We start from the raw sequence: 26286 nt of genomic DNA, 5'->3' as shown, positions 1-26286 counted from the left end.
ACTGTCTCTCTCTCTCTCTCTCTCTCTCTCTCTCTCTCTCTCTCTCTGTGTGTGTTATTTTATTGGAAATGTTTATCATTATGTGTTTGAATATTATTTACTTGTGTACTCATTTTTGAAATATGAATCTGTTCTCAATCGTGATTAGGGTGATGTGCATGATGTGCTCCACCTTGTTGAGCAACTAACCATGGATGTTAGGAATGCAACGATCATGGTTTTGATTTAAAAAGCACACACACACATAGTGATTAAATTGAATGCACTGTAAGTTGCTTAGAATAAAAACCTTCGCCAAATGTAAACCATAACACTTAGATGGTAGGTGTTGCCAAAAATAGCTGCTAATAAAGCCCAAAAAAATTATTGAATACTTATGTTGAGGAAAAAATTGGTTCAGGGCATCTGTAACATTATCGTGGACACCCTTCACATTTAACTGTGTCATCTTTACTGTTTTGTTGACTATAAATGGCAGGTGGATGGCGACCAGGTCAAGACAGGTGAGATGGAAAAGATCTCCGGCTCATTGTGTTTTCATACCAGCATCTCGGGTTTGTTTTGTTCATAACTCTCGGCATAAGAGAGGAAGGATTATAGACAAACGGCACTCAACCGTGACGGGATGAAAAGAAGCCAGCAGAGTATTAAAGCACAGATACACTGAACACCAAATACAATCTGACTCACTTAAAGATTAATTTTATTGCAGTTTCACTTTGTCGTTCAAATGTGATCTTTTCTTGTCGCGATATACTGTAATGCTTTTATTAACTAGAACAGAGGGAAGATTCATTTTCATGTTATTGAAAGAGATGAGTAAGGGAGAGTGAGAATAACATCAGAGCCTTTTCAGGGGTGGGGCCAAATAGAAGATTAGATGGGCGGGGCTTATGTTTGGGGTGTGGTTGGGTATAAAGTCCACAACTGAATTGTGTTATCTTGATGCCCTCTGGTCTCAATCCCTTCATCCCTCCATCTCTTCTTTTCTATCCCTCGCTCTCTCGGGAACCCCTCATACACTGACCAGCGGGGAGATCAGAGAGAGATCATGCTGTCTGTACTGGCATTGACGTCTGTGGTGCTCTTGGGCATAGGTAAATACATTTCACAACTCTCCATTGAACTTTTATAGTGCAAAATTCTTAAACAAATTGAAGTTACAAAACTTAAATTATGAGTGCAACTTTTCTATGCAGTTTTGGAGAATTATTGTATAATTGGGTGCACCTGTGGTTTGCGCACCTGTTGTGTACGTGTTTACATCTGCGAAGAGCTTTTTCGACTAACTGATCACACAGCGAAAGGAACTTTTTTTAATGGTTTCATTTATAAATTGTGTTGAGCTTTTATATCTTTGTTTCCCTATTAATGTAAGCTAAATTAAGGTCAACATTAATAAAAACACAATTATGCATTTGTTTGGTTTTTTGTCAGCTGTGCATTCAATATTTAATGCTTCTAACTGTTATTGTAAAGATATTGATGTAGTTATGCAGCTGTTTGCCAGTAACTTACTGTAGTTTTACATTTATGTTATTTACTGGCAACAGTTTGTTGAAAGTCAAATAAACATTAACAAGTCTTTGTCTTTACAGAATACAACTATAAAATAGCAGCTTCATGCAAAGCATTCTGGGAACCAGAAATCCTCATCATGCTGTTTTTTTCTTTCAGATTTTGGTTCCCAGAATGCTTTGCAGGAGGGTGATATTTTGGTGTGATTCTGTGGAGATATTAATGTTTGTTGTTTATTTAACTTAACAAACTGTTGCCAGTAAATAACATACATTTAAATCTACAGTAAGTTACCGTATTTATTTATTTAGCTGTTACCGTAAAACAGCTGCCAGTAATACTGTAATTTCTACAGAAAAAAATCTTTTTTTCCTCAGATTTTTATTCAGCATCAATTTAATCATGTCTACAAACAATGTTATATTTATAAATGTCCTACACAGTCTCGCGGGGTTTCGTGATATAGTCACGTATTTTTTTTTTATTCTTTTTCCGTGCTGTTGTCGCGGGATTTCGTGTTTTTTCGTGATCGTTTGGCGAGTTCCTGTTTTCGTGTGATTGTCACGTGTTGGTTTCTCAACTGCTTTTTCCTATTTTTAAACCATTGTCGCTTCGGTTTAGGGTTAGATTTGGTTCTTGCATTAGAATGTCACTTTATATATTGGTTTATACTATTTTTCTGATTTTTTTTTATATGTCGCCTGGCGTTAGGGTTACACTGTAAAAAAATCCATAGAAATCGCAGCTGGGCTGCCGGTAATCCACCGCAGATCTAAATTTATGTTATTTACTGGCAACATTTTGTTCAAAGTTAAATGAACATTTAACATCTACAAGTCTCCGTCCCCACAGAGCAAAACCAAAAAAACAGGATCAAGCAAAACATTCTGGGAAACAAAATCTGAAGCAAAAAAACAGAAAAAGGTTGATGATGATTTCTGGTTCCCAGAATGCTTTGCATGAGGCTGTTACTGTATAGTTTTATTCTGTAGAGATAAAGACTTGTTAATATTTAAAATTTAATTTAACTTTGAACAAACTCTTGCCAGTAAATAACATAAATTTAAATCTACGGTAAATTACCGGCATCCCAGCTGCAATAACATTGTAATTTCTACGGATGTTTTTTACATTGTAGAGGTGGGTTTGGTTAGGGATGTCATTTTATGTAAATCTGGCCCTGAACCGAAGCGACAATGGTTTAAAAATAGGACAAAACAGTTGAGTAACCAATACGTGATAATCACACAAAAACAGGAATTCATTATACGATCACGAAAAAACACGAAATTTCGTGACAATAGCACGAAAAAAGAACAAAAAAAAAAACGTGACTATATAGCGAAATTTCGTGAGACTGGGCTGAAATGTCACTTAGTAAATATCTAAACTTTATCAAGTAAATATTTTCATTTCCGACTTTAAAACAATCCTGTGAGGCTGCTGTAGGTTAGTATTGCTCACACTTGTGTTTGTGTGTTTCAGCCTCTCAGTGCACAGCTGTAACTGTGTACACAAGTTGGGAGAAACATGCACAGGTAGGATCAGATGTCCGACTCTCCTGCTCTTTCTTCTCCTGGCAATGGACCTCTCCAGAAGTGTCCTTCTCATGGAGTTACCGTGCAGATGGGTCTAAAGAGAGCCCTACAGTGCGTACACACACACCTACACATGTAGCGCCCTATTTTAATGATCTAAGCGCATGGCCTAAAGCGCATGGGGCACAGTCTAAAAGGGCGTGTCCGATTCCACTTTTGCTGATTTAACGACAGGAAAAATGGTTTGTGCGCCTAGTGCACAGTCTAAAATGGTTGTTCCTATTCCCTTAATGAGTAATGGGTGTGTTTTGAGCGTAACTTGCAATACACCAATGAGAGTCTCAGCTCTCATCTTCTTTAAAATCCAGTTGCGCACTTCCCATTCCGATTCCGTATTTAGATGGCGGAATTTGTAAACTAAAAAATAAGCGAAGGAAGAAGACCACAGGTTTAAGATTGATGTTAAAAAATTGCATTGTTTTTATTTGCATCGAAATTGTTGTTTTTTTGTATTAAAACCTTTGGTTCTCTTTAAAAGTCGTTTTTTTCAGTCATGGAAGTAAAATTAGCAGGTTTAATTGCTGTAAATGTATTGATAGCCTATGTGATCAGTGTTACATCAAAGAATAATTTACAAATATGCAAGAAAAGGTTTGTACTCTAAAATACTTTATTTGTAAGGAGATACAGAATTTACAAACGTGTGGAGAGCCGTTTCAGCACTTAGACAGCGCCGTGACTGTTTTGAAAAGCATTAAAAAGGTTCTCATCTCATTTTATCCACAGGTACAAAGTCATCATATAAAATAAATGTTTATATTTGCAACATTTAATTACTTACCAGGCTACAGGTTAAGCATCTCTTTACGCCTTCTAACGTCTCATAATCGGTTCTCATTTATGTCCAAGAGACTCAATAATAATCTTTTAAATTTGAATCCTTTAATTTTTCACATTTAAAAACGTTTGTGTGCTGCGGCGCATGTGTCATAAGCAAACCCGCGTCGTCTTCCCGTTTTTAGACGCACATTAACGCACTTATTAAATAACAAAAACAATATTGTGCCATATACTTTAGAGCAGGTTTTAGTTGGTCAATGGCGTAATCTATTTTAGTTGCCTCAAAATAGCAACGCACCAACAATGCGCCTGAACACACCTCGTTTTTAGACTATTGCGCCAGGTGTATGATAGCCCCTCCACACACCCTATTTAGTAACAGCTGCATCCTGGTGCCTCATATTGTTATTCAAGAACGATGTCTAAACATCATATGCACACATTCTAATTACTTCATCTCTCAGGATATATATACAGTATGTATTTATGTATGTGGATGCAGGTGAACTGAACTGTGCCAATTTAATTTAATTTCAGGGTTTCCGTCAAATACCATACTACTCAGAAATAATAGTTGGAAAACAACAGCTCTTTTGCAACAATGAATTCAGAAATAATAGCTGCAAACAACAGTTTTGTTTTGCTGGTATTTCAGAATAGACTGGCATTCATCAAAATTATGTGTGGAGTAGCACAGCGGCTCTCAACTGGTGGCGGACAACAGTGAAAAACAATGCCAGATCCAAACAACAAGATGCAACCGAGCATATAATCAAGTTAGGATAGCACAATAATTAAGTTTATTTATGTTTCAAATAGAGAAGATGCTTGTTGTAAGCTTTAATGGCCACACTTTCACAACTCTTCTGCGTTTTGGTGCAAATTTATGTTCGGCCAATGTAAAATTTGGATCGTAAAGAACAATTTGAGAACCACTGGGATTGCAATCCTGGCAAACGTGTTTACAATGTGTTACAGCAAACATTTACAGAGTGTATACAGAAATTCAGTGCTAAATGTTTTCTTTTCTTTAGGCTTCGTTCATTAAATTTAATATGTATGATTTTTTTATATCTGGTATAATTTTTGTATTTGTTTCATTGAAATATCATCTGACATAATCTTTTCAGTAACGTACCGTACATACGTGCCATCTTCTTGTGCCCTTATTTCGCACAGGCTGTAGATGGTTTTTAACAAGAAATCATTTTATAATACATTTTAACCATCATTAAATTTCCATGTCACAAAATAATGTAAAAAGGTGCCTCGGGTTCGTATTTCGAATATTAAAAAATGCAGCATCTGTTTGAGAACAGCTACTTTTGTTTAATGGGTTTTTCATAGTTTTAATTGAATTACAGCCCAAAGCCTCAGTATTTGAACTGAACACAAAAATAAACACGGTGTGGGCTACATTTCACCTGTTAAAAGATTGTGTGCACTGGTAGTGCAACCAAGGATCTGTGTGAAACATGCCCAGAGTACCCTTGTGCCTGTATGCTTTGTAGAAATAATAACCACGCTCTTAAATGAACAAATCAACTGGAAATAGCAATATTAGCGCCTTAGGCGTAGTTCATGCTCTCCAAATTTTAATGTGCTATGCAAATTTGTAAGTTATCCGTAACTGGGAATTCTGGGAGCTGCTAAGATTGAAAACTACAGTTGAGGGTTAAAAAATCGTTTAATTAATGTTTAAAGTCACCATAAAACGGAATAAGCAATTGTCCCTTTTTCCCCGTGGTGACGTATATTTTAGTGAAACAGCTTCGGAAATTAAAAAAGACATGGCAAGAAAGGTTGGGCTGGTCTTGAATTTGTCCATTGAGAACTGCTTGGATCGTTTGAAGTTGGGTCATGTTGGAATTTGCTAATCGCCACAATCTTTTCCCGGACCTCGCCCACCTGCCATACCATATGACCGGAAGTAAAAAGAGATCATTTCGAGGAAAGGAGGAGATTTGCATTTTTGATTAAAGGTTATGAGCAGCCCATTCACACAAAATTACGTACCTATAGTCATGTAATTTTTTTTCGTGATACTGTCACGAATTTGCGCGTTTTTTCGTGATCGTGTCACGAGTTTCTGTTTGGGTGTTTTTGTCACGTATTGGTTACTCAACTGTTTTCTTACCATTTTCGCTTCGTTTTAAGGTAAGATTTACATAAAATGACACAACCCAACTCTAACCCTATTTTTTGTCTATCCCTGTTGCCAGGCGACAATGTTTTAAAATTTAGAAAATATAAAAAATAAATCAAAAAAAATAGTATAAACCAATACTACAAGTGACATCCTAAAGCAAAGACCAAATCTAACCCTAAACCGAAACGAAAATGGTTTGAAAATCGGAAAAAATAGTTGAGTAACGAATACGTGACAATGACACATAGGCATAAATTCGTGGTGCAGTCACAGAAAGCGCGGGAATTCGTGACGATATCACGAAAAAGAATCACAAAATTACGTGACTACAGGTACATAATTTTGTGAGACTGGGTAGTCATGAGGGCACATAATTTTTTTTATAATGAAGCTCACAGATAAGTAAAAAAATACAACATAATCTAACGGAAAGTTGTGTTAGTCACGAAAATTTTTATTAATTTATTTGTCTCAATGTCACTCGCATGAATTTCTATAAATAGTTTTTTGTGTCCGTGGTACGACGACATTTTTTTCTGTGTCATTTTATTTATTGTTTTCTCATTTTTCCTTATTTTTAAATCATTGTCGCTCGGGGTTAGATTTGGGATTTGGGTTAGGATGTACTTTTATGTATTGGTTTCTACATGTTTTTCTTCCACTTTTTAAAACTATTCTCACCTGGAGTTGGGGTTTGAGTTAGGACGTCTAAAAATGTAACAGCAAGTAATTCTAACCCCAACCCCAAGCAACAATGCTAAGAAAATAGGAAAAAAATATGAGAAAACAATACATAAAATGAAATGAAAAAGAAAGTCAACGGACACGAAAAACTTTTCATAGAAATTTGTGCAAGTTACACGAAAAAGACACAAATAAGATGAATTTCGTGCCATAGACACAAATAAATCAATCATATTTTGCGTGACTATAACGCGACTTTCCGTGAGATCAGTCTGAAAAAAAAATACCACAATATTTCAATTTTATTGCGACTTTAACCTCGGAGAGTGTTTCAAACTGCATGTTATTTATGAAATAATAATACAAATATTTTCTGCAATGATTTAGATTTTCCACTACACAAATGGTGCTCCCTATATCGCTAACAAAGGTCCATTCAGGGACCGCCTGGAGTTCGTGGGGAACCCTAATCGGCGCGATGGCTCTATTCTGATCCGGAACGTCGACTTCAGTGACAATGGCACCTTCACCTGTGATGCCAAGAACCCACCTGACATAGGAGGCCATCCATCCAGCGTTCGACTGCTAGTGTATGAAAAAGGTAATAGGTCCCTACGAGCATTTTTTCCACAAAGAAAGAAACGGATAATAAATGGTAACTGTTCTTTGGGAGACATTTAACTCCCACGATGACTGCTTTGCGGATAAACCGCAGTATAGCTACACACTAGCTGGGCTCCTTTCCTTTTTTCATGCTACGGTTTACTGCGTAACTATCAAGACCTGCTTTTTGCCCGTAGGCTCATCTTATTCCAGGGTGGCATGCAAAATATAAGAGATCATATGGCAAGAGATGAAAGTTTGCTGCTAATGGAAACACAAAATAGCATGAAAGCAGGGGCCAAGAGTGGTTTTGCTTGTGTGGTCATAACTTTCTTCTGAGAATACAATTTTGGTGAAAAATTGCCTTATTCGTCAAATGCTTTTTCCCACGGGTGATTTTGGTTTTCCTTTCTTGTCTTTAACAGCAGCTTTAACTTCTTTTGTGAGCCAGATTGTTAAAAAAGGAAAAATGAAAAAATGTCTAGATAGACAGTGATTGATGATGTTTCCAAGTATGTTTCAGTAATACAGCTGCACCTGTAAACTTTCACACAATATGCCTAATAGAGACCCCAACAGTCCTAACCTCATGTTCTCTGTTTTTCTCTCAGTTCCTGTTCAAGCCGGCGTGATAACAGGAGCCATTATTGGCGTAGTGTTGGGACTGCTGATCCTGGTTGTGGCGATTTACTATCTGATGCGTTTCCTGGTCGCAAGACGAGTGTTCAGCTTGAGCATGAGGTCAGTCTGGGAGCGTCTGCTACTACCAAAAGCCCGACCTGAACCTTTGCCCGGCCTTGACACGCAAACTGTTGTACACACACACACCCTTAGCATAACACAACCAAGATCGCCACGAGTCATTGAAAAGCAAGCACACGAAAGCACACAAATCAAGGCACAGACAGATCCCCCAAAGATCAGCTGACTCCTCCGGCCACTAGAGGGTAACACTGTTCATGCATTTTTTTTGTATGTTTGTTCCCTAAGCAGACATGGCAAGAAAGGCAAAGGAAAAGAAGGATCACAGCAAAAACAGGCAAGTGGTCACCTGCCTCCACCATAAAACGACACACACACATAAAACACACACATGCATATGCTTACAGTACAAGTCTCTCGCTCTGTTAAAGATCTCCTGTCCTCCACTGTTCTTCCTCTTTCTTCTGCTATTCCCAATTCAGCTCCTTAAAAAGCGTTTACCAGACTTATGTTTCGATAACATTATAAAAAACGTGGTCATTTTAAAGGAAAACACCACCGTTTTTCAATATTTTACTATGTTCTTACCTCAACTTAGATGAATTGGTGCATATGTATCTTTTTTCAATGCGTGCACTTTTGATCGTTGTGCGGCGCTTCTTGAGTGTGTTGGCATTTGGCCTGGCCCCATTTATTCCTATGGCTCCAAACAAAAGTTTTATTTTATAATTTATTTTCATACTTACTCATGTAACTACTCATGTAACAGTCTTCAAATTGGGAAAATTGGAAGTGTTTGGTGGCTTCTAAATTCACCACTGTTTGGAGCATAGACTGTAAAAAAGATGGACGACGCCCGTTCCCTTTCTTCCATTGGTGAAAAGTGAAGCCGTCAGTGTCCCGATACGGCGCTGACATCTTGGGTCTTGAGTCCTGCGCAGTAGTGAGCAGGAAGTAAAGCTGCGAAAGCAAGGCTCCGCCCTTTCTCTCGCAGAATGCGCATATCACAGCTGTCAATCATGACGTGACACCACCATTTTTATAGGATTAAATAACTATCTAAAAACAAACTTATTTTAAAAACAAACACTTGAATTTACATAAGCGTGATAAAAACTACAGTAAACGACAGAAACCAGCTTCGGAAAAAAAGGTAATTGAAGTGTAATTAAATTGTTTAGTTGGTCTCAAGTCCCATTGAATAACATGGGGAGGCGGGGTTCATGACCTATACTGGGACCAGTCACTGGGGGGCGATCGAGACGTTTTGGCTTCAATTTTCAGGGCTTGTGCAGCACGCTTGGTTTGGAGCCGTGGGAATGAATGGGGCTGGGCTAGATGCTGACACATTCATGAGGCGTTGTACGGAGTTAAAAGGTGCACGCATTGAGGAAGGATAGGTATGCGTTGGTTCATCTAAGTTGAGGTAAGAACATAAAATAATAATAAAATAAAATTAAATATTGAAAAATGGTGATGTTTTCCTTTAACCTTTAAAGGGATAGTGCACCCAAAAATGAAAATTCTGTCATCATTTTCTTGCCACCGTGTTGTTCTAAATCTGACTTTCTTTTTCCAAAGAACACAAAAGGAGATATTTTGATAAATGACGGTAAGCACACAGCTAATTGTAACCATTGACTTACATAGTAGGAAGAAAACATACACTGTAAAAAAGACTTTGCTGCCTTGAAATATTTTGTTGAATCAACTCAGATTTACAAGTCATGTCAACAGAGATGAGTTGTCACAACTTATAAAATATAGTTGAGAAAAGTCAACTTAATTTTGTTAGTTATAACAACTCACCTGTAGTTAAAACAACTCATCTTTAGTCAAGATAAATAATAGTAAGTTGAGATGACTTGTAAATCTGAGTTGATTTTAAGGCAGCAAAGTATTTTTTACAGTGTACGATTGAATTCAATGGGCACCATCAACTGTGTTTTTACCATTATTCATCAAAATATTTACTTCTTCATTCTTCATCACAATACTTCCATAATATTATTTTCTAATATGGAAGTGGTTACAACCGTCATTTATCAAAATATCGTCTTTTGTGTTCATCAAAATAAAATTAATTCAAAACAAAATTAGGATAAAAAAATTATGGGTGAAATATCCCTTTAATGTTTCAAGATGTGGCCTGTCTCCACATTTGAACCCACCTTGGCTGTAAGCACCACGGATATGGAGTGGGCCACGTTCCCAATTCACCTTATGGAAAGCTGGAACGGTAGCTGAGAAATGCAGGCAGATTTTCCAAATTTTAATTAACGTGCCCACCGCAGTCTCTTGAAACAAATGCCTGTCTATGACAGATGTGATGTGCGTTCAAAAGTATTTTTTATCTGCTTGAGGGCATTAGACAGCATGTTATACTAAACAAACACTAAGGGATAGTCAGGCGTTGCATGGGACTTCAGATAAAGCTTACAGCTACCTCAACGTCTGAGCTTCTGTACGTATGCCTGTCACACACCATATACAAAACCTGATTACTGATGCCCTGCCAGTGTACCCGTGTTCCTGTAGCGCATTTATAGAGCATTCTGTTAGCAATGCAAAGGTTGTGGGTTTGATCCCACACTCTAAAAATGTCTGGGTTAAAATTGACCCAGTGTTGGTTTGTTTTAACCCAACTACTGGGTTGATACATGTATAACCCATGGATGCATAACAACGACCCAACACTGGGTCAGTTTGAACCCAGCATGTGTTTTGTCCAATATTTACCCAACATGGGTCAAAAATAGAGTGGAGAAGCACACATACTGATAGACTGAATGCAAAGTAAGTTGCTTTGGATAACAGTGTCTGCCAAATGCATTTTCCCCAAATGCATATATGTAAATATTTGTCTTTCACTATATGTATCCACAAGAGTGGATTTTAAATCTGTATCTATGTTAACAATATGGCCCTGTCACAGAGATTGTCCTCAGCATTTATATCAGGTTCTCATCTGCACACTTTAGTGCTGCAAAAAATTGGTAAGAAGACCTCTGTATAGACATTACCGGTGCAAAGGGAGGGTTATTATGGCTTCGCTCAAAAAAATGCCGGGTTGTTTTTGTCCCTTTTTTGACCCAACCCAACAGGGGCTCGTGTGTGTAGAATTCATGGTTATTACTTGATTCCATTCAAAGTTATTTTGCGACTTTCAAGGAAGTGCAAATTAGGCAATAAGGGACATTTAAAGGTGCAATGTGGGACTTCTTAACAGAAATGTAATGTGGAATACATGACTGTATTGTTAGTGGTGTATGGAGACCTTAAATAATGAACTGTATTGTTTTTATTACCTTAGAATGAGACGTTTTATCTAAGCCGTATTTGCTCTACAAAGTGTTCCTGCGTTGTCTCAGACCATAGACTGTAAAAAAGATTGGCGACACGATGTCGCTTCCTTCCATTGTAATGCATTGGAAGCTAAAAAATGTCTGATCATGAGCGCTGCCATGTTACATAAAAATGTCAGTTTGGAGCCAGGGCGTGTAGAAGGAATCGTTGGTGGAGCCTGAGCCGAGATATCAAACTTGCGCTCAAACGCTCACATGCCCAATTCATCCACACCAATTATAATGACACGCCGCGTATCGATAGCATCAAATTAGCTAAAATGAAACCTATTACAAAAATTAACAATTTAACATAATTAGGGATGCACCGAATATTCAGAAAATTTTCACCGAAAGATTTTATCACCGAAACAGTACTGTTGTGATGATGCAAACAGAAACCGCAACCTGCGCGTGCTTGTCTGAAGCAACACGTCTGCAGTGTGGACAAATTTCAGTATCCATGTGTCTCAATTCTTTCCCTAGTTCCCGAGGTCGTGAATCAGTACGGATCATGGATCAGCTTGCATGCGATTCGCAAGTTAAATACGCAAATTTAAGTAGGAAAAGTTTACCATTTGCACATGTTTCAAAGGCTTGCAAATGTTAACATTCAAGTGATTTTAAACAATTTAACCTCAAAAAGGCACTAAAGTGAGCAGATTTCTGTACGCACAGACCTATGGCACAGACGTACATACGGTTGAATGTGTCCGGTCCAGCTCCAGTCAGACGTGATCATCCCTATGCCCTTCAAAGATCAGAACTCTTGATGTGTAAACTTTAGAGTAAGTTGCGCTACTGTGTCTTAAAATGTAATCCATTAAAATACATTTGGTGAATAGAGCAATGAAAAACAAGGTTTTTATGTGGAGCGACTGTCTGTGTGTGCAGGCGCGTTTAAGTGCACTCAGTAGTGCATACATGGAGAGACGCGTTTTAAAAAACAAGCGAACATATTTTTTTTTTGTTATTGACAGGACTATTGACAGATCTAAAGGTGAGGTTGTGAATTGCAACCAACGGCCCAGTCCACTGCTCACCCCTCGCTTTTGAAACGCATAGAGAAGGTACGGTAGACGCCACCGGAAAAACATGTCATGGACGGAGACAACTTAGTAAAAAAAGTTTGTCCGTTAAGGGCTTCTGTAGAAACATGGTGGGACAAAATGGCGACTTCCACAAAAGGGGACCCTCTATCTATGTAAATAAAAATGTCTCATTCTAAGGTAATAAAAACATAACGGTTCATTATAAAATGGTCTTTGTACACCACTGATAATATAGTTTTGTATATTATTTTGCATTTCTGTCAAGAGATCCTTTTAAAAATTACACACTGCACCTTTAAGTATAGATAGAGTCAGAAACCAGTCTGTGCTTATTTGGTCTTAAAGAGACAGTAACCTCAATTAATCTACTTAAGTCTGTGTCATTAATGTTAATCTAACAACCCAAGACAAAGAGAAAATCACTTCTGTAGCTCTAATAATAATAATAATATTTAATTTATAAAATAAAGACAGTATTATGATTCATTTAATTCGATTTCTGTACCTAATGCTAATTTCAGACCTTACTTAATGTGCAACTTTGTTCTTTTTTATAAATGTTTGTAATTTGTTATTAGATTCATTACACCCCTTTTTTGCTGATCCGAAAAATAATCCGATCTGTGCCTCAAAAACTGTAATTGTGATCCGTCACACCCCTAGTAAAGTTAGTACACAGTCATAGCCATAAATGCAATGGTACTGAAAATTGGCATAATTTATTTCCGCGTTTCGGTTTTCGGCCTTGGCTTCCTCTTTTTCGGTTTCGGCCAAGAATTTTCAATTCGGTGCATCCCTAAACATAATATCAGGGTGATAACAACTACTTTAAAGGACCAAAACCATTTTCTGAAAATTTTATTGGAAGTGTAAATAATTGTTTTATTTAGAGCCGAGTCCCATTTGTTTGCATGTAGAGGGCGGGGTTTATGACTTATTGCAGCCAGCCACCAGGGGGCGATCAAAGAGCCAGCAGCTTTACTTTTCAAGATGTATGAGGCACACCCATCTCAGACAATAACATGGTGTCCACCGTAGCTTTTCCATGCGTTTCGAAATTGAGGGGTGAGCTGTGGACTGAGCCGTTGGTTGCAATACGCAATCTCACCACTAGATGCTGCTAAAACCCCACACTGTACCTTTAATTCAGAGTCACATTTCGTAAAGCATGATTTATTTTGTCAAGTTGTTATTGATTAAGCAAATTTGCAGCAATTCTGGTAAACAGTGATGTTGGAAACAGAGTAGTTTTGGGCCTCCGTTGACATCGGCTGATGAATGCAGATGGGAACCATTTTTGGGACGATAATGAAAGAGGGAGCCGGTTGTGAATAATGTTTAAACGTTGGGCAGACACCCTTATCCAAAGCGGCATTTGTTTAATTTAGTTTGGTGTTTCGTGGGAATTTCATCCTGCGCTGGTAATTAAACAACAGAAACGCTTTATAAGAACCGAGTCTCGGTTGCATCAGTGCAGCTCCCCAATGTCATTCAGGTCGTGTGCTGGCATTCAAATGAAGTTCACGCGTCTCTTTCTGCACTAACACGCCAATCATCCACACACATCTTTCTCTAAACCTCTTTCTACCCGCTATTCAAATCCATTATGCTTCACTTTCATTCCATCACTCATTTTTCTTCTTTAGATGCCTTTTTTCCAGCTCTTTGCATCTCTCTTTCTTCTTCCTGCAGGTCAACAGTAAGATGCTGTCAAATTGAATCACGTCAAACTCTTTCACGTACAATCACACCTTAGTCATCTCATCTCTTACATGATCAAACTACCAGAGTTTTACCAGATTGTTTATGTTCTTTCTATCTTTATTACCTTTCTTTATTACGTCTATCTGTTTATTTCTTTCTTTATGCCTCTGTCAGTTCCACTTCTCTCTCTTTCATTTCTTTATCTCTTGGTTCTGTCAGTGTAAACCCAGTCCACCCTCCAGTGAACTGAATTTAGATTGATAAAGAGTCCAGATACTGCAAACTGGCTTTCCGTGTCAGACACCTGCCTTATCGGTTTTAAAAGTAAAAGTTAGGATGTAGAGTTACTATGTACATGTGTTTGAGATTTGACCACAAGTGTCGCATATTTTTAAGTTAAAAATGCTGTAAGCGAAGTTAGCTGTTTTGGAATTAGACACGCCCCCTTCTTTCCAAAACCACGGCAGATGCACACAGAGATCATTGCAATCCAAGTCATCTCAGTGTCACATGTAACTTTGCTTGACACTTACCTTAGGTATAGGTACTGTACTATATATGATTAGTTAGCGACAGAATACTGTTCTCTCGTCTTAGCTAAATGATTGACAGGCTGAAATGTCTCAAGTGCTCTGATTGGCTAAAAAAAGAGTTCTGTTTAGAGAAAGCTTTTTTTCAGGTCAACAAAGCGGTCGCTTGCAGCATTTTAAAGCTTTTTCGAAAGCATGTGTAGCATACTAAATAATTTTCATGCCTAAGTAGAGCTTAACTTGTATTTATCCTGTGATTTTCTATTAAATGTGAAGTGTGTAAATTGTGCACCACTTGAATGATATTTGCAAACAATAGTACATTATTGTATCCCAAACTTTCCGCCCCATACAGGAAAAACATATATTTCAAATATATTTCAAAATATACCAAAAAAAAATGCCACAAATATATTTCAATATGTTTACAAAAATAGTTTTAACAGATATATTTCTTGGCCATTTTTTTTTGTATATTTTTGAAACAGATTTTTAAAAGAAATAGAATTTAAAGCATTAAAAAATATATTTATCTATAATATATTTATTTAAAAATATTTGTAAAAACTTGTATTCAGCATATATATTTAAAATATTTTCTGGCAAAGAATACACTTTTTTGCCATATGGAATATAAAATTAGAAATGTATTTGCTTCTCTTTGAAATACATTTTGAAATATATGTTGATAAATGAAGGTAAATATATTTCCAAATCTAAAAATGTATTTAATTGAGCAGTATACTATAGAAAAGCTGCATTTTTGTCAAATCAAAATATAACTTATAACAAGTTGAAATTGTTTACCTTAATTTTTTAAGTTATGTCAACTATTCAGGTCAAAACTTAAAATAGTATGTTGAATTGACTTGCAAAACCAAGTTGTTTTAACGTAATGGTGCATTTTTATGGTGTACTTTTTTACAAAATGTATTAAGCATATATTTAAAATATATTTTTAGCCAGAGAAATGTATATTTTTGCCTTATGGGGCGCCCCGCCCCATACGGCAATATATATATATATGTATTTATATATATATTAAATAATATTTTTAAATATATTTCAAAATATACAAAAAATGGCCAACAAATATATTTGCTAAAATATATTTTGGAATATGTTTACAAAAATATATTTTTCACTGATGTATTTTTTGGCCATTTTTTGTATATTTTAAAAATATATTTAGCCCTCCATATTTTTCAATCAAAAGAAATATATTCATGTCACATTGGAAGAAAAACTTTGTTTATGTTACGAACCTGTAAACATAACACTTTTAAAAAGGTTAAAATTAAATATATTTTCAGCTTCAAAAATATACGTTATAAAATTTTCTTGTATTTAGCATATATTTAGGCAAAAAATACACTTTTGCCATATGGGATGTAAAATTTTAAATATTTTTGCTTGCCCTTGAAATACATTTTAAAATATATGTTGATTTATGAAAGTTAAAACTAAATATATTTCCAAATTCAAAAATATATTCAATTGAGCATAACACTCTACCCAATGTATTTAGCATATATTTAGAATATATTTTTTGCCAGAGAAATTTGTTTTGTTTTTTAACAAAAAATATTTTAAATAATGTTTTTAAATATATTTCAAAATATACAAAAAATGGCCAACAAATATATTTGCTGAAATATATTTTGGAATATGTTTACAAAAATATAGTTTTTACTGATATATTTTTTGTATATTTTGAAATATTTTTTTAAATAATTTTTAAAGCATTAAAAATTATATTTAGCCCTCCATATTTTTCAATCAAAGAAAATATATTCACGTCGCATTGGAAGAAAAACATTGTCTATCTTACGAACCTGTAAACATAAAAGTTTTAAAAAGGCTAAAATTAAATATATTTTTAACTTCAATATACTTCATACAATTTTATTGTATTAAACATATATTTAGGCAAAAAATACCAATGGGATGTAAAATTTGAAATATATTTGCTTTAAATGTTGATTTATGAAAGTTAAAACTAATATATTTCCAAATTCAAAAATATATTTAATTGAGCATAACATTCTACAAAATGTATTTAGCATATATTTAAAATATATTTTTGAAATATATTTTGAAATAAATGTTGATTTATGAAAGTTAAAACGAATATATTTCCAAATTCCAATAGAATATATTTATTTTGGCCAGAGAAATTTATTTTTTTGCCGTATGGGACGCATTGTTGGATAGTAAACGGGTAGTACTGCCCCCAAATTTACATCTTTGGTTGAGGCAGAAAGCAACAAGTTTAAATGTACAGTACATTTTTGTTGACACACTTTTGCAAAAGGCACCTTATAGTGTACACACTATAAACATGTGAAATGACGCACTTCACTTTAATTGACCAAAGCAACTTGCCAAAAGGAGAGAAAGTGACCCTCATCAAGATAAAACCAAACCAAACATGTTTTAGAGATCCAAAGGTGACGGGGTGAAAGTTCAGCTGTATGACTTCTTTTATTCAGGTGCTGTGATGTCACGCAGTCACTCCCTAACTGGCCACTTCCTGTTTTGTCCTCCCTTCCAGAAACCGAAAGTTCCCCTGGTGTTCATCTCCTTCTAACCGCTCGTTTACATTTCTACTCTTTCTTTCTTCTTTTCTGTACTGGAACTACCTCCCTTATTCTTTCTCTTCATGTCCATTAAACTCATCCGACCATCCGGGCCTAACCACATCTCTCTCTTTTCCCCTTTCTCTTAATCTTTCTTGCTTTCCTTCCTCTCTCTCTATCTCTCTCTCTCTCTCTCCTCCCGTAGTGACTCACTCCTCCCCTCTCCACGCTCCCTTTCTCTTTCCAGGTTTCGGCTGTGATGGACCCGGCCAAGCTCAAGGCTGCAGCATCAGAGAAGAAGAAACAAGAGGCTCGCAGGGAGAAGAAATAGGGGTTAAGGAGCAGAGAGCTAGAGCTCCAGACTATGGTTGCCTCCACCCAAACCCTGGAAGAAACATCGGGTGTGGGGAGGCAAAGCAGGGTGCTTATGACCATTGACCTGGAGCTCACCAAACAGGAGAGAGAGGGAGAACAAATTAAATCCGGGCCTGCCGCGTTCATTTCTCGACTTGCGCGCAAAATCACTCTCACGTGAGAGAGAGGGGTGTGAGAAGGAGGGGTGGTGGAGAGTTTTGGAGGAGAGGAATGTTAGATGAATCCCAAAACAGGAGGATGGGAGAGGGGTGAAGTGTTTTCCACAGGAAAAAAAATAATAATAAACTGTGTCCTTATCGGGTGCCACAGCATCATCATAAATCCTGTACCGATAAAAAAAATGCATTAGTTGGTATAGCTGTATATTACACATCTGTTCTGATTGGCTGCAAAAAACGACTTGCCACTTCAAAGATGATACATCGCACCTGTTTAGGACACGGTTTTCAACATGCTGATACAAAAACACCTCAAAAGCATCACATATTTACAAGAAACCCAAGGCTTAGACCCTACCCATACACACAAACACTCTGACAGATGTGTTTGCGAGAGCTGTAATACTAGCAGAAAGCTGTAAGCTTTTATCTTGTTAAGTGACAGACCGTTCTGCCATCTCTCTCTCGCTCTCTCTTTTACAGCTTTCACAGTACACCCATGCACTGTAATGCACAAACATAAAATCTAAGCCACACATTTATCACACCCAGTACTCTTGCTGAAGTTATTTTTGAAACTTTATATTAACTGTCTTCTTCTCGTTCTCTTTTCTATTTTTCTTGTCTTGTTATATATACCTATATATAAATATATATCTCTTTGTTTGGTCTTTATCTCTGACACTTTTTCTTATTTCTCTCTTGTTTCTTTTATATCTCTGTCTATTATTCACCTCTCTCATCATCTGATATACTGGTGCTATTACATCACTTCCTCCTCTCCTCTATCATCATAGGCCGGCCCCTCAAAGTAGCCCCCTACCCTTCATTTACCGAGAGCTAAATTTATCATTAGTATTTTAAGCCATCACACCTTCAACACGAAAACACTTCATTGTCCGTCCAATAAAATTGCTCCATCTTTCCTCCAACTAACACTCACGTTCACTCTCGTGAATCCAATTCAAAGCCTAGTTTGTTGTTTTGGATTACAGTAACTTAAATAGTGTGTAAGTTTGCTCTGACTGCAGTGACTGAAATTTCACAGAATGACGTCGATACTGTTGGCAGAGACTCGCACGCAGCCACCGTGCCAAATTCTCATGTCTGTCTGCATAAGCTGTTGTCTGATATTTTAACACTTGTAACCGGAGATCCGCGTCTCCTCTCCACGCTTTAAACAACATCACAAGCAGGGCTTGGCCCACCTGTATGTGTCAATAAGGCCCATCGCTTCATCATGGTTTGACTTCACCTCTCTCTAAACCTCCTCTTCTCTAACTTCGCAAACGCTCATCCACCACCACTTCTTCTCATCCCTGTTTGTGCTGTTAAGAAAACCACGTCGTTCTCTCCTGCCCCCTGCCGCCCACGGGAGAAATTTTCATTCGGCCATATTTTCACCACGACGACGACGGCAAAGCGAAAAACAAGAAAACTCCAGCTAGCTCTCTGCTGACTATAAAAAGACGCGTGTTAGTTCACGCTTATGCATATGTGTATGTTTTTAAGTCTGTAATCTGTCAACGAAGAAAAATCTGCATTATGTCATTGTTGGTCAATTTCGATGTGCAGTAGCATCCTGGTACTGTTTGTGTGTTGGAAGCAGAAATGTAATATAATTTAATGATGTTTAATAATTTCTGCACTTTCTTTCGACTGACATGGCGGAAATCATGTGGTTGTTTCTTCGAAGCGATGTTTGCCATCAGGACGTTAGCACGCTAAAGCCATATGAATTGGGTACGAAAGTTATCAGAAGGTTTATGAAAGAGAAAAATATTTTTGCACTTAAATCTTTAAGTTTAGTCAACTTGGATTTGTAGGTCATTTCAACTGTATTTACTAGTGAAGTTACAACAACTCATCACTTGACAATATAGTTGAAATGACTTATAAATCATTGATTAAACTTGGAAATTTAAGTGCAAAAAGATTTTTTACAGTGTAAACTGTGAGGTAGACTTGGACTGTTTTCATATTTGGATGCAGAATCTAAAGATCTCAATTTCATAGGATCCTACTCCTTTCTTTCCAAGTCTTCGTGTCTGAGGCTTTCATCTGTAATGCCTTGAGAAACTGCACAATTGGGTGGGCTTGTGGGAAATAATGTGTTTGTTAGCCTGCAGACAGATGCTTTTTATGCATCTCCGAGTAAATGTCGAAAAGCCACATGATACCTGCCATTAAACTGTGTTTAAATATCGGGGAATTGTCACGTTGTATGTATCGTGCACCTGCATCTCGGTGCAGGTCTGAGTAACCATTATCTCTCTTAGAACGTCATTTAAACCGTCTAACAATTTTTTTACGTTTATTTTTGACTTTAACCCAGCTAACGTTGGTTTTCTGTATAATGTGTAATGTAAAAAGAAAATACTTTCAGAAATAATTTCGAATAATTTCAGAAAAGTGTCAATAAAAACCAGATCCCTTGTGAGCGTGTGCATTGCATTGAAGAATAATGAATGTTAGTGGAAAAGCAAACCCTGTAGGCTGCTGCTTGGTTGTTAAAGAGAAATAAAACGGGGAAAACTGTAAATGCAAAAATAACCTAATTATAGGCATCAACATATTCGATAATTTTCAATGTGTCATCTGTTGTAATGAAGTAAAAGTACTGCTGTTTTGTGCAACATCGGAAACTGATCCAGCATTGGAGTGGATGGCTGTTGCTATGGTTACCTCTGCACGCATACGCTACTTCTGTTCACTAGAGTCTGTTTAGAGCCAAAACAAAATTTTTGCATTTTTGGGACATTTGGAAAAAACTGCAACATTTCATCTGAATTATAATTACTCTTAAAAAATAAGGTGCTTGAAAGGATCTTCACATCAGCGATGCCATAGAAAAAGCATTTTGTCAAAGGTTCTTTAAAGAACCATTTCTTTATATCCTTTTATAATCCGAAGAACCCTTTTTCACTACAAATAACTTTTTGTAAAACAGTTGAATCAATTTTAAGTTATTTTCTAGTGTGTGAGGTGTATTTCAGTGCCTAAACTGTTTAAGACTTAATTTACACAATCAATATAATGCGTAACATCATGAATATAGAAGGTATTTAAGATAAGGTTTATAACCGGTAATTTATATAATTTGTAGACTGCACTTATTGTTAGCTTAAGACAAAATGTTTATTGCTCTCATTTGTAAGTCGCTTTGGATAAAAGTGTCTGCTAAATGTAAATCTATATACCATTAGCCTTAAATAGCACATATTATGCAAAGTCCATTTGGACATAAATATAGGCTGGCAACCATGCAACGAAAAAATCCACCCTCTCCTTCTTTTTTAATCCCCATTTAACCAAAGGAGTATCATTAGACATGCTGTTTTGATTCTGTTGTTAATGTGACATCACACTGATAAAGCCCCTCCCACTTCCACTGACCTTTACCCAAAAGCTTTTCTAAACATGTGTGTTAGCATGTTGTAGCGCAAATGCAGCTAAAATACTATTGTCTCGAACTTTGTTCACGGGAATCAGATCTATTTTTAACTTCAAGCACTTACTGTTGGGGAGGGAGTGAGGAGCTGTTGTTCATTTGCATTTAAAGGAACAGACAAGAAAACAATGCTGTTTTGTTTTCACCCAAATGATCTGTGGTTATTTTGAGCTGAAACTTCACAGATTTCCTTATTTCTTTTTAAAATGGGCATAATATGTGGCCTTTAAGTAATATTTGAGTAATTGAGTGCAAATGTCAACCTTACCATGAACAAATAAAATTATTACCAAAAGTTTTTAATCATACTGATTTCTCAGATGCCAATTTTAAGTGGCCTAAATACCAGTTCAAGGTTTCCGTTTAAGTTTTCCTTTAACATTTATTTTTGGTAGTAGGGTTAGGGTTAGGGTCAGCTTACAGAATTGTCACATCCATAACGTTGTTATTTTAAGAACCATTTACTGTACTTATAAGGTTCTTTTGAAAACCAAAAATGGTTCTTTATGGCATCCCTGCGAAGAACAAGAACTCAAAAAAAGTGCTAAATAGCACTAAAAGCTCGTAATCATATGGGAAACATTTTTAGTGCTATTTACTGTAGCACCTATGGAGCTCCTACAGTATGAAGAACCATACGGGGGTGATATAGCACCACATATGGTTCTATATAGCATAATATGGTTCTACACAGGGGTTACATAGGTGCTTAAAATGGTTCCCCTATGACTATGAGCCAGTGAACCACTTTTAGTGCTATTTAGCACCATTTGTTTTTAGACCTTTGTTTTTAAGAGTGTCCACAACATACAGTGAAGGCCTATGAGCAATTCCAACATTATGGATGTGACATTTTCAGTCAAAAATGTAAATATAATTTTTCAGAGAATGCATTTACTGCACTGTAAAAAGTGAATGTTTAAAACTTTAAAAAAAACTTCAATTGGTAACACCTTAACATTTGAAATTCTCACTTTAAAGGTGCTAAAGAATGCATTGATAGAATATGTTGCACTGATACATGTGACTTTATTAAGTGCAAAAATGATCCATTTCCAACCCTAGAACCCTTAAGCTGGTGGCTGTTTTTTGCTGGTTTAAGGTGGCAGTAGCTGGTTTAAGCTGGTCCTCCCAGCCCGGCAAAGCTGGTGGGTCAGCTGGTCATCCAACCTGTCCAGCTGGACCACCTTAAAAAGCGATCAAAGCACAGCTAGACCAGCTTAAAAAGTGATCCACTTAAATAGTAGGGATAACCTTATTTGAAAGAGTCATGATGAATAATAATGTTGAGCTCTGCTCTAATCGGTTGTTTCCTAGAGTGGCTCATTTAAGTAGCTCATTGTGTGTGTACAGACCTTATGTTTGAGCCTGGAACAGACAAAGATACAGATTTTGAGAAACAATCAATTATTTGGAGATTGGACATGATGTTTCTGAGTATTAAGTTTTGTTTTTTTCAGTATGGATCTGCAAAATGTAACTGTATCGTCAATAGTAAAACTTCAGCCTAAACGCTAGCATATAGCGCTAACTCAGCAGTTACAACTTTGCTTTTAGCATTGTAACAACATTGTAATTCTTTCTATGTGTAATTTAATGTTGGGGCGTACACGAGAGGCAACCTCCCGATCTCTCTGATGAAGCCAATACGGAAGTGACTTAAGCTGCAATTCATCAACTGGCCGCTAGAGGCAGGCTCCAAAAGAGAGTCAAACACCATAGACCTCCATGTTAAAACGGTCATCTTAACAGTAGAAAATAATATGTTTACAGCCTGGTACAAAAAGTGTTTTTGGTTATTATAGCTAATTTTACCTGTCATGACAACTGTGAGGGGGGTGAATTTTTTTGTAACTCATCTGTTTAAATTATATTAAGCCTTAAAGTTCTGCATAATTAAGGGCATGGGCACTTGAGTGACGGTTGGACAGCCACTGCTGTCACTAGAATTGAGCTAGGCGGGCATGGTTTCAGCAACCAGTCACCCCAGCTTCACCAAAGTCCCACCTTTTTACCCATTTTGGATATCCGTGGGTCTGTAACGCGCGGCCAAGATGTCGACGGCAGGCAACATAGATATGAACACTGTAAAAAATGTTGGATTAATGGGTATTGCTGGCAACTAGCTGCCCAGTAACTTACTGTAGATTTTACATTTATGTTATTTACTGGCAACATTTTGTTCAAAGTTAAATGAACATGAAAGATTTTTTGACTTTATCTTCTACAGTAAGTTACTGGCAACCAGCTGCAAAATTACAGCAATTTTTTTAGAGTGTATAAAGGCTAGATGTGTTACGGCGGAGTCTCTAGCGTCGTCACCTGGCGGCCGTCTTCCCGCGGGGCGCTCGCTCACTCGTAGCATTGGGTTTGATGGTGCAGGTACTTTTAAATGACCATAACTTGCTCAATTTTCTACCGATTTTCAAATGGTTTGGTTTCTTACAAACGTTATTAATGTGGCTATAATTCTGGATGCTTTAACATGTTTCATGAAAATTCTTTTCTTTTTACTTTAAGTATGCAGTGTTATAGGTACATCTTTAACGTTTATAACAAAACAAACCGTTTGAAAATCGTTCGAAAATTAAGCAAGTTATGGTAATTTTAAAGTACATGCATCATTAAAACACAATGCTACGAGTGAGCGAGCGCCCTTTGGTGGGATGGCCGCCAGATGCAGACGTTCCCCTCAATTGGCCATCAGAAACCTATGGGTGACGTCAAGGAAACTACCCCCATCTTTTTTTACAGCCTATGGGCGTACATCACGACTGTAACAGTCAGTGTTGACATTGACCTTTTTTTTCCAGCTGTCTTTTGCATGCACAAGGTTTACATAAGGAGAAGGAAACACCTGTGTTTGAGGCTCACAATATGTCATTACCATGTACAGAACTTTTATTATATATCTTTTATTATATATCTATTACATTCTACGCACTTTGAAGTTAAAAAAATAAATTTACATTTTACCAATTGAAGTCATTTTTAAGTAGAAACAACTTTCACTTTTCACAGTGTATTGAAACATCTGTTTATATTTTCCTAAACCCTGACATCAGGAAAATCAGTATCTATGTTTTAGATAAGAAAAAAATTTGTGTTATCAATGCAAACAAAAAGGACACAATATTTTGGAAGACAACTTACTTTGTAGAAATTAAAATTCACAAACCAGAAGCAATAATACTTAACAATTGAAGATGGGATAATACAAAGCCCCTAAGGGCACATGGAGCAAAAATTAAATAGAGTTTAGTTTTCGAAAGTTTACTTTCGCGTGCGCACGTGAAACTATCGCGTGCACAAGTGAAACTATCGCGTGCGCAAGGGAAACTATCGTGTGCTCACGTGAAACTATCGTGTGCTCACGTGAAACTATCGCGTGCGCAAGGGAAACTATCGTGTGCTCACGTGAAACTATCGCGTGCGCAAGTGAAACTATAGCGTGTGCATGTGAAACTATCGCATTTAGTTTCATGTTCGTACGCAATAGTTTCACATGCGCACTTGAAACTAAATGCGATAGTTTCACTTGCGCACGCGAAAGTTTCACGTGGGCACGCAAAACTAAACTTTAAAAAAAATTCTAAGAAAGATAAGAAAAAAATGTGTGTTAAGAATGCAAACAAAAAGGACACAATATTTTGGAAGACAACTTACTTTGTAGAAATTAAAATGCACAAACCAGAAGCAATAATACTTAATAATTGAAGATGGGATAATACGAAGGCCCTAAGTGCACATGGAGCGAAAATTAAATAAAGTTTAGTCTTCGAAAGTTTACTTTCGCGTGCGCAAGTGAAACTATCGCGTGCGCAAGTGAAACTATCGCGTGCGCAAGTGAAACTATCGCGTGCGCAAGTGAAACTATCGCGTGCGCAAGTGAAACTATCGCGTGCTCACGTGAAACTATCGCGTGCGCGGGTGGGGCTGTCGCGTGTGCACGTGAAACTACTGTGTTTGGTTTCGCGTGCGCACGCGGTGGTTTCACGTGCGCACTTGAAACTAAACGCGGTGGTTTCGCTTGCGCGCGCGGGGGTTTCACGTGGGCACGCAAAACTAAACTTTAAAAAAAATTCTGCACATGAAGGTTTTGCGTGAGTACATGAAACTAAACTTTAGATTTTTTTGCTCCAATGTCACCTTAGGGGCTCAGTAGTATGGCTCTTCAAGGAACAAATAATATTTTTTTTTATGTGTGCATTCATGAGGAAGAAACCACTTATTTTTAACTACAAAGGAACAGAAAGGCTTTGTGGATGTTTAAGGTTTTTTATGGAACCATTGTCACGGCTAGTCCGTGTCATGTTTTGTGTATTGCACTGATCCGTCTCACCTGGACACTCATTGACTCATTACGCCAATACACTACACCTGTCTTATGTTTAATTGTCTTTGTATTTATATGCCTTGTTTCCGTCACACCGGTTGCCGGATTATTGTCATTACCCTGTCTGTTCCCTGTGTTGGATGTTCCTGTTTTCCTGTGTTCCTGTATTCACCATGTCAGCCCTCGTGTCTTTATTATGAAATGTTATTTATTTTGAACTTTGCGTTTGCGTCCTGTCTCTACATCCCGATCGTGACAACCATACAGACCGTCAAAGAGTCTGTATTTTTTAAGAGTGTATAATTTAAAGTCTGTGATTTATCTGATTTGTATGTAAGCGGAGTATGATGTCCAGTCACAGACAGCTTCTCTCTGTGGTCAAGTCCTTAACAGATCTAGCACAGACATGACAGCCGTTGTAGTTCCCACAGTCTCAAGACTTAGATGTCAAAGAAAGCCCGAAGCCGGTTCAACATCAACAGGTCATGATGATGGAACTCTTCATCGGTCAATCTTCTTCTGCCTTGGGTATAAAATGATTATCGTATATGTGTGTGTTTGTGATAGATAGAGAGAGAGAGGGAATAAGCAGGTGCAGGTACAAAGAAGCCCTCTGCCATGGGCATAAAGAGTGTGTGTGTCTCTGTGTGTAAGGGCAGGGGGTTGGAAGTGAGCTTCGGGTTACCCTCAGGCACAAATCAAGAGAGAAAACAGGCTGTGTGT

General features: G+C 37.1%; 1 protein-coding gene across 6 annotated transcripts; it reads left to right on the top strand.

Moving 5' to 3' along the window:
- The first annotated feature begins 936 nt into the window (after positions 1-936).
- On the top strand, positions 937-20216 carry mpz (myelin protein zero). 6 transcript variants are annotated; one of them, XM_055203365.2, is made up of 6 exons: positions 937-1097; positions 3004-3167; positions 7117-7330; positions 7944-8073; positions 8326-8371; positions 18574-20216. In XM_055203365.2, exons 1-6 carry the CDS (start codon positions 1052-1054, stop codon positions 18589-18591), a joined length of 618 nt encoding a protein of 205 aa, XP_055059340.1. In that variant the 5' UTR covers positions 937-1051; the 3' UTR covers positions 18592-20216. The 6 variants fall into 6 exon arrangements, with proteins under 6 accessions (XP_055059340.1, XP_055059335.1, XP_055059339.1 ...); XM_055203360.2 differs by having other exon boundaries at positions 17491-20216; XM_055203364.2 differs by having other exon boundaries at positions 8323-8371.
- Positions 20217-26286: the final 6070 nt, after the last annotated feature.

Source organism: Misgurnus anguillicaudatus, chromosome 2, assembly GCF_027580225.2.
Source record: "Misgurnus anguillicaudatus chromosome 2, ASM2758022v2, whole genome shotgun sequence".
NCBI classification, from domain to species: domain Eukaryota; kingdom Metazoa; phylum Chordata; class Actinopteri; order Cypriniformes; family Cobitidae; genus Misgurnus; species Misgurnus anguillicaudatus.
The sequence above is the reverse complement of the archived record's forward strand: the minus strand, read 5'-3'. Positions and strand labels throughout refer to the sequence as shown.

What these genes read in the sequence shown, in the direction of transcription:
- mpz (XM_055203359.2), top strand. Translation starts at nt 1,052, where the DNA reads ATGCTGTCTGTACTGGCATTGACGTCTGTGGTGCTCTTGGGCATAG. An exon ending in GGTCTAAAGAGAGCCCTACA is followed by an intron (nt 3,168 to 7,116) that starts GTGCGTACACAC and finishes GCAATGATTTAG; the next exon opens with ATTTTCCACTACACAAATGG. An exon ending in AAGGATCACAGCAAAAACAG is followed by an intron (nt 8,372 to 17,490) that starts GCAAGTGGTCAC and finishes TTCTCTTTCCAG; the next exon opens with GTTTCGGCTGTGATGGACCC.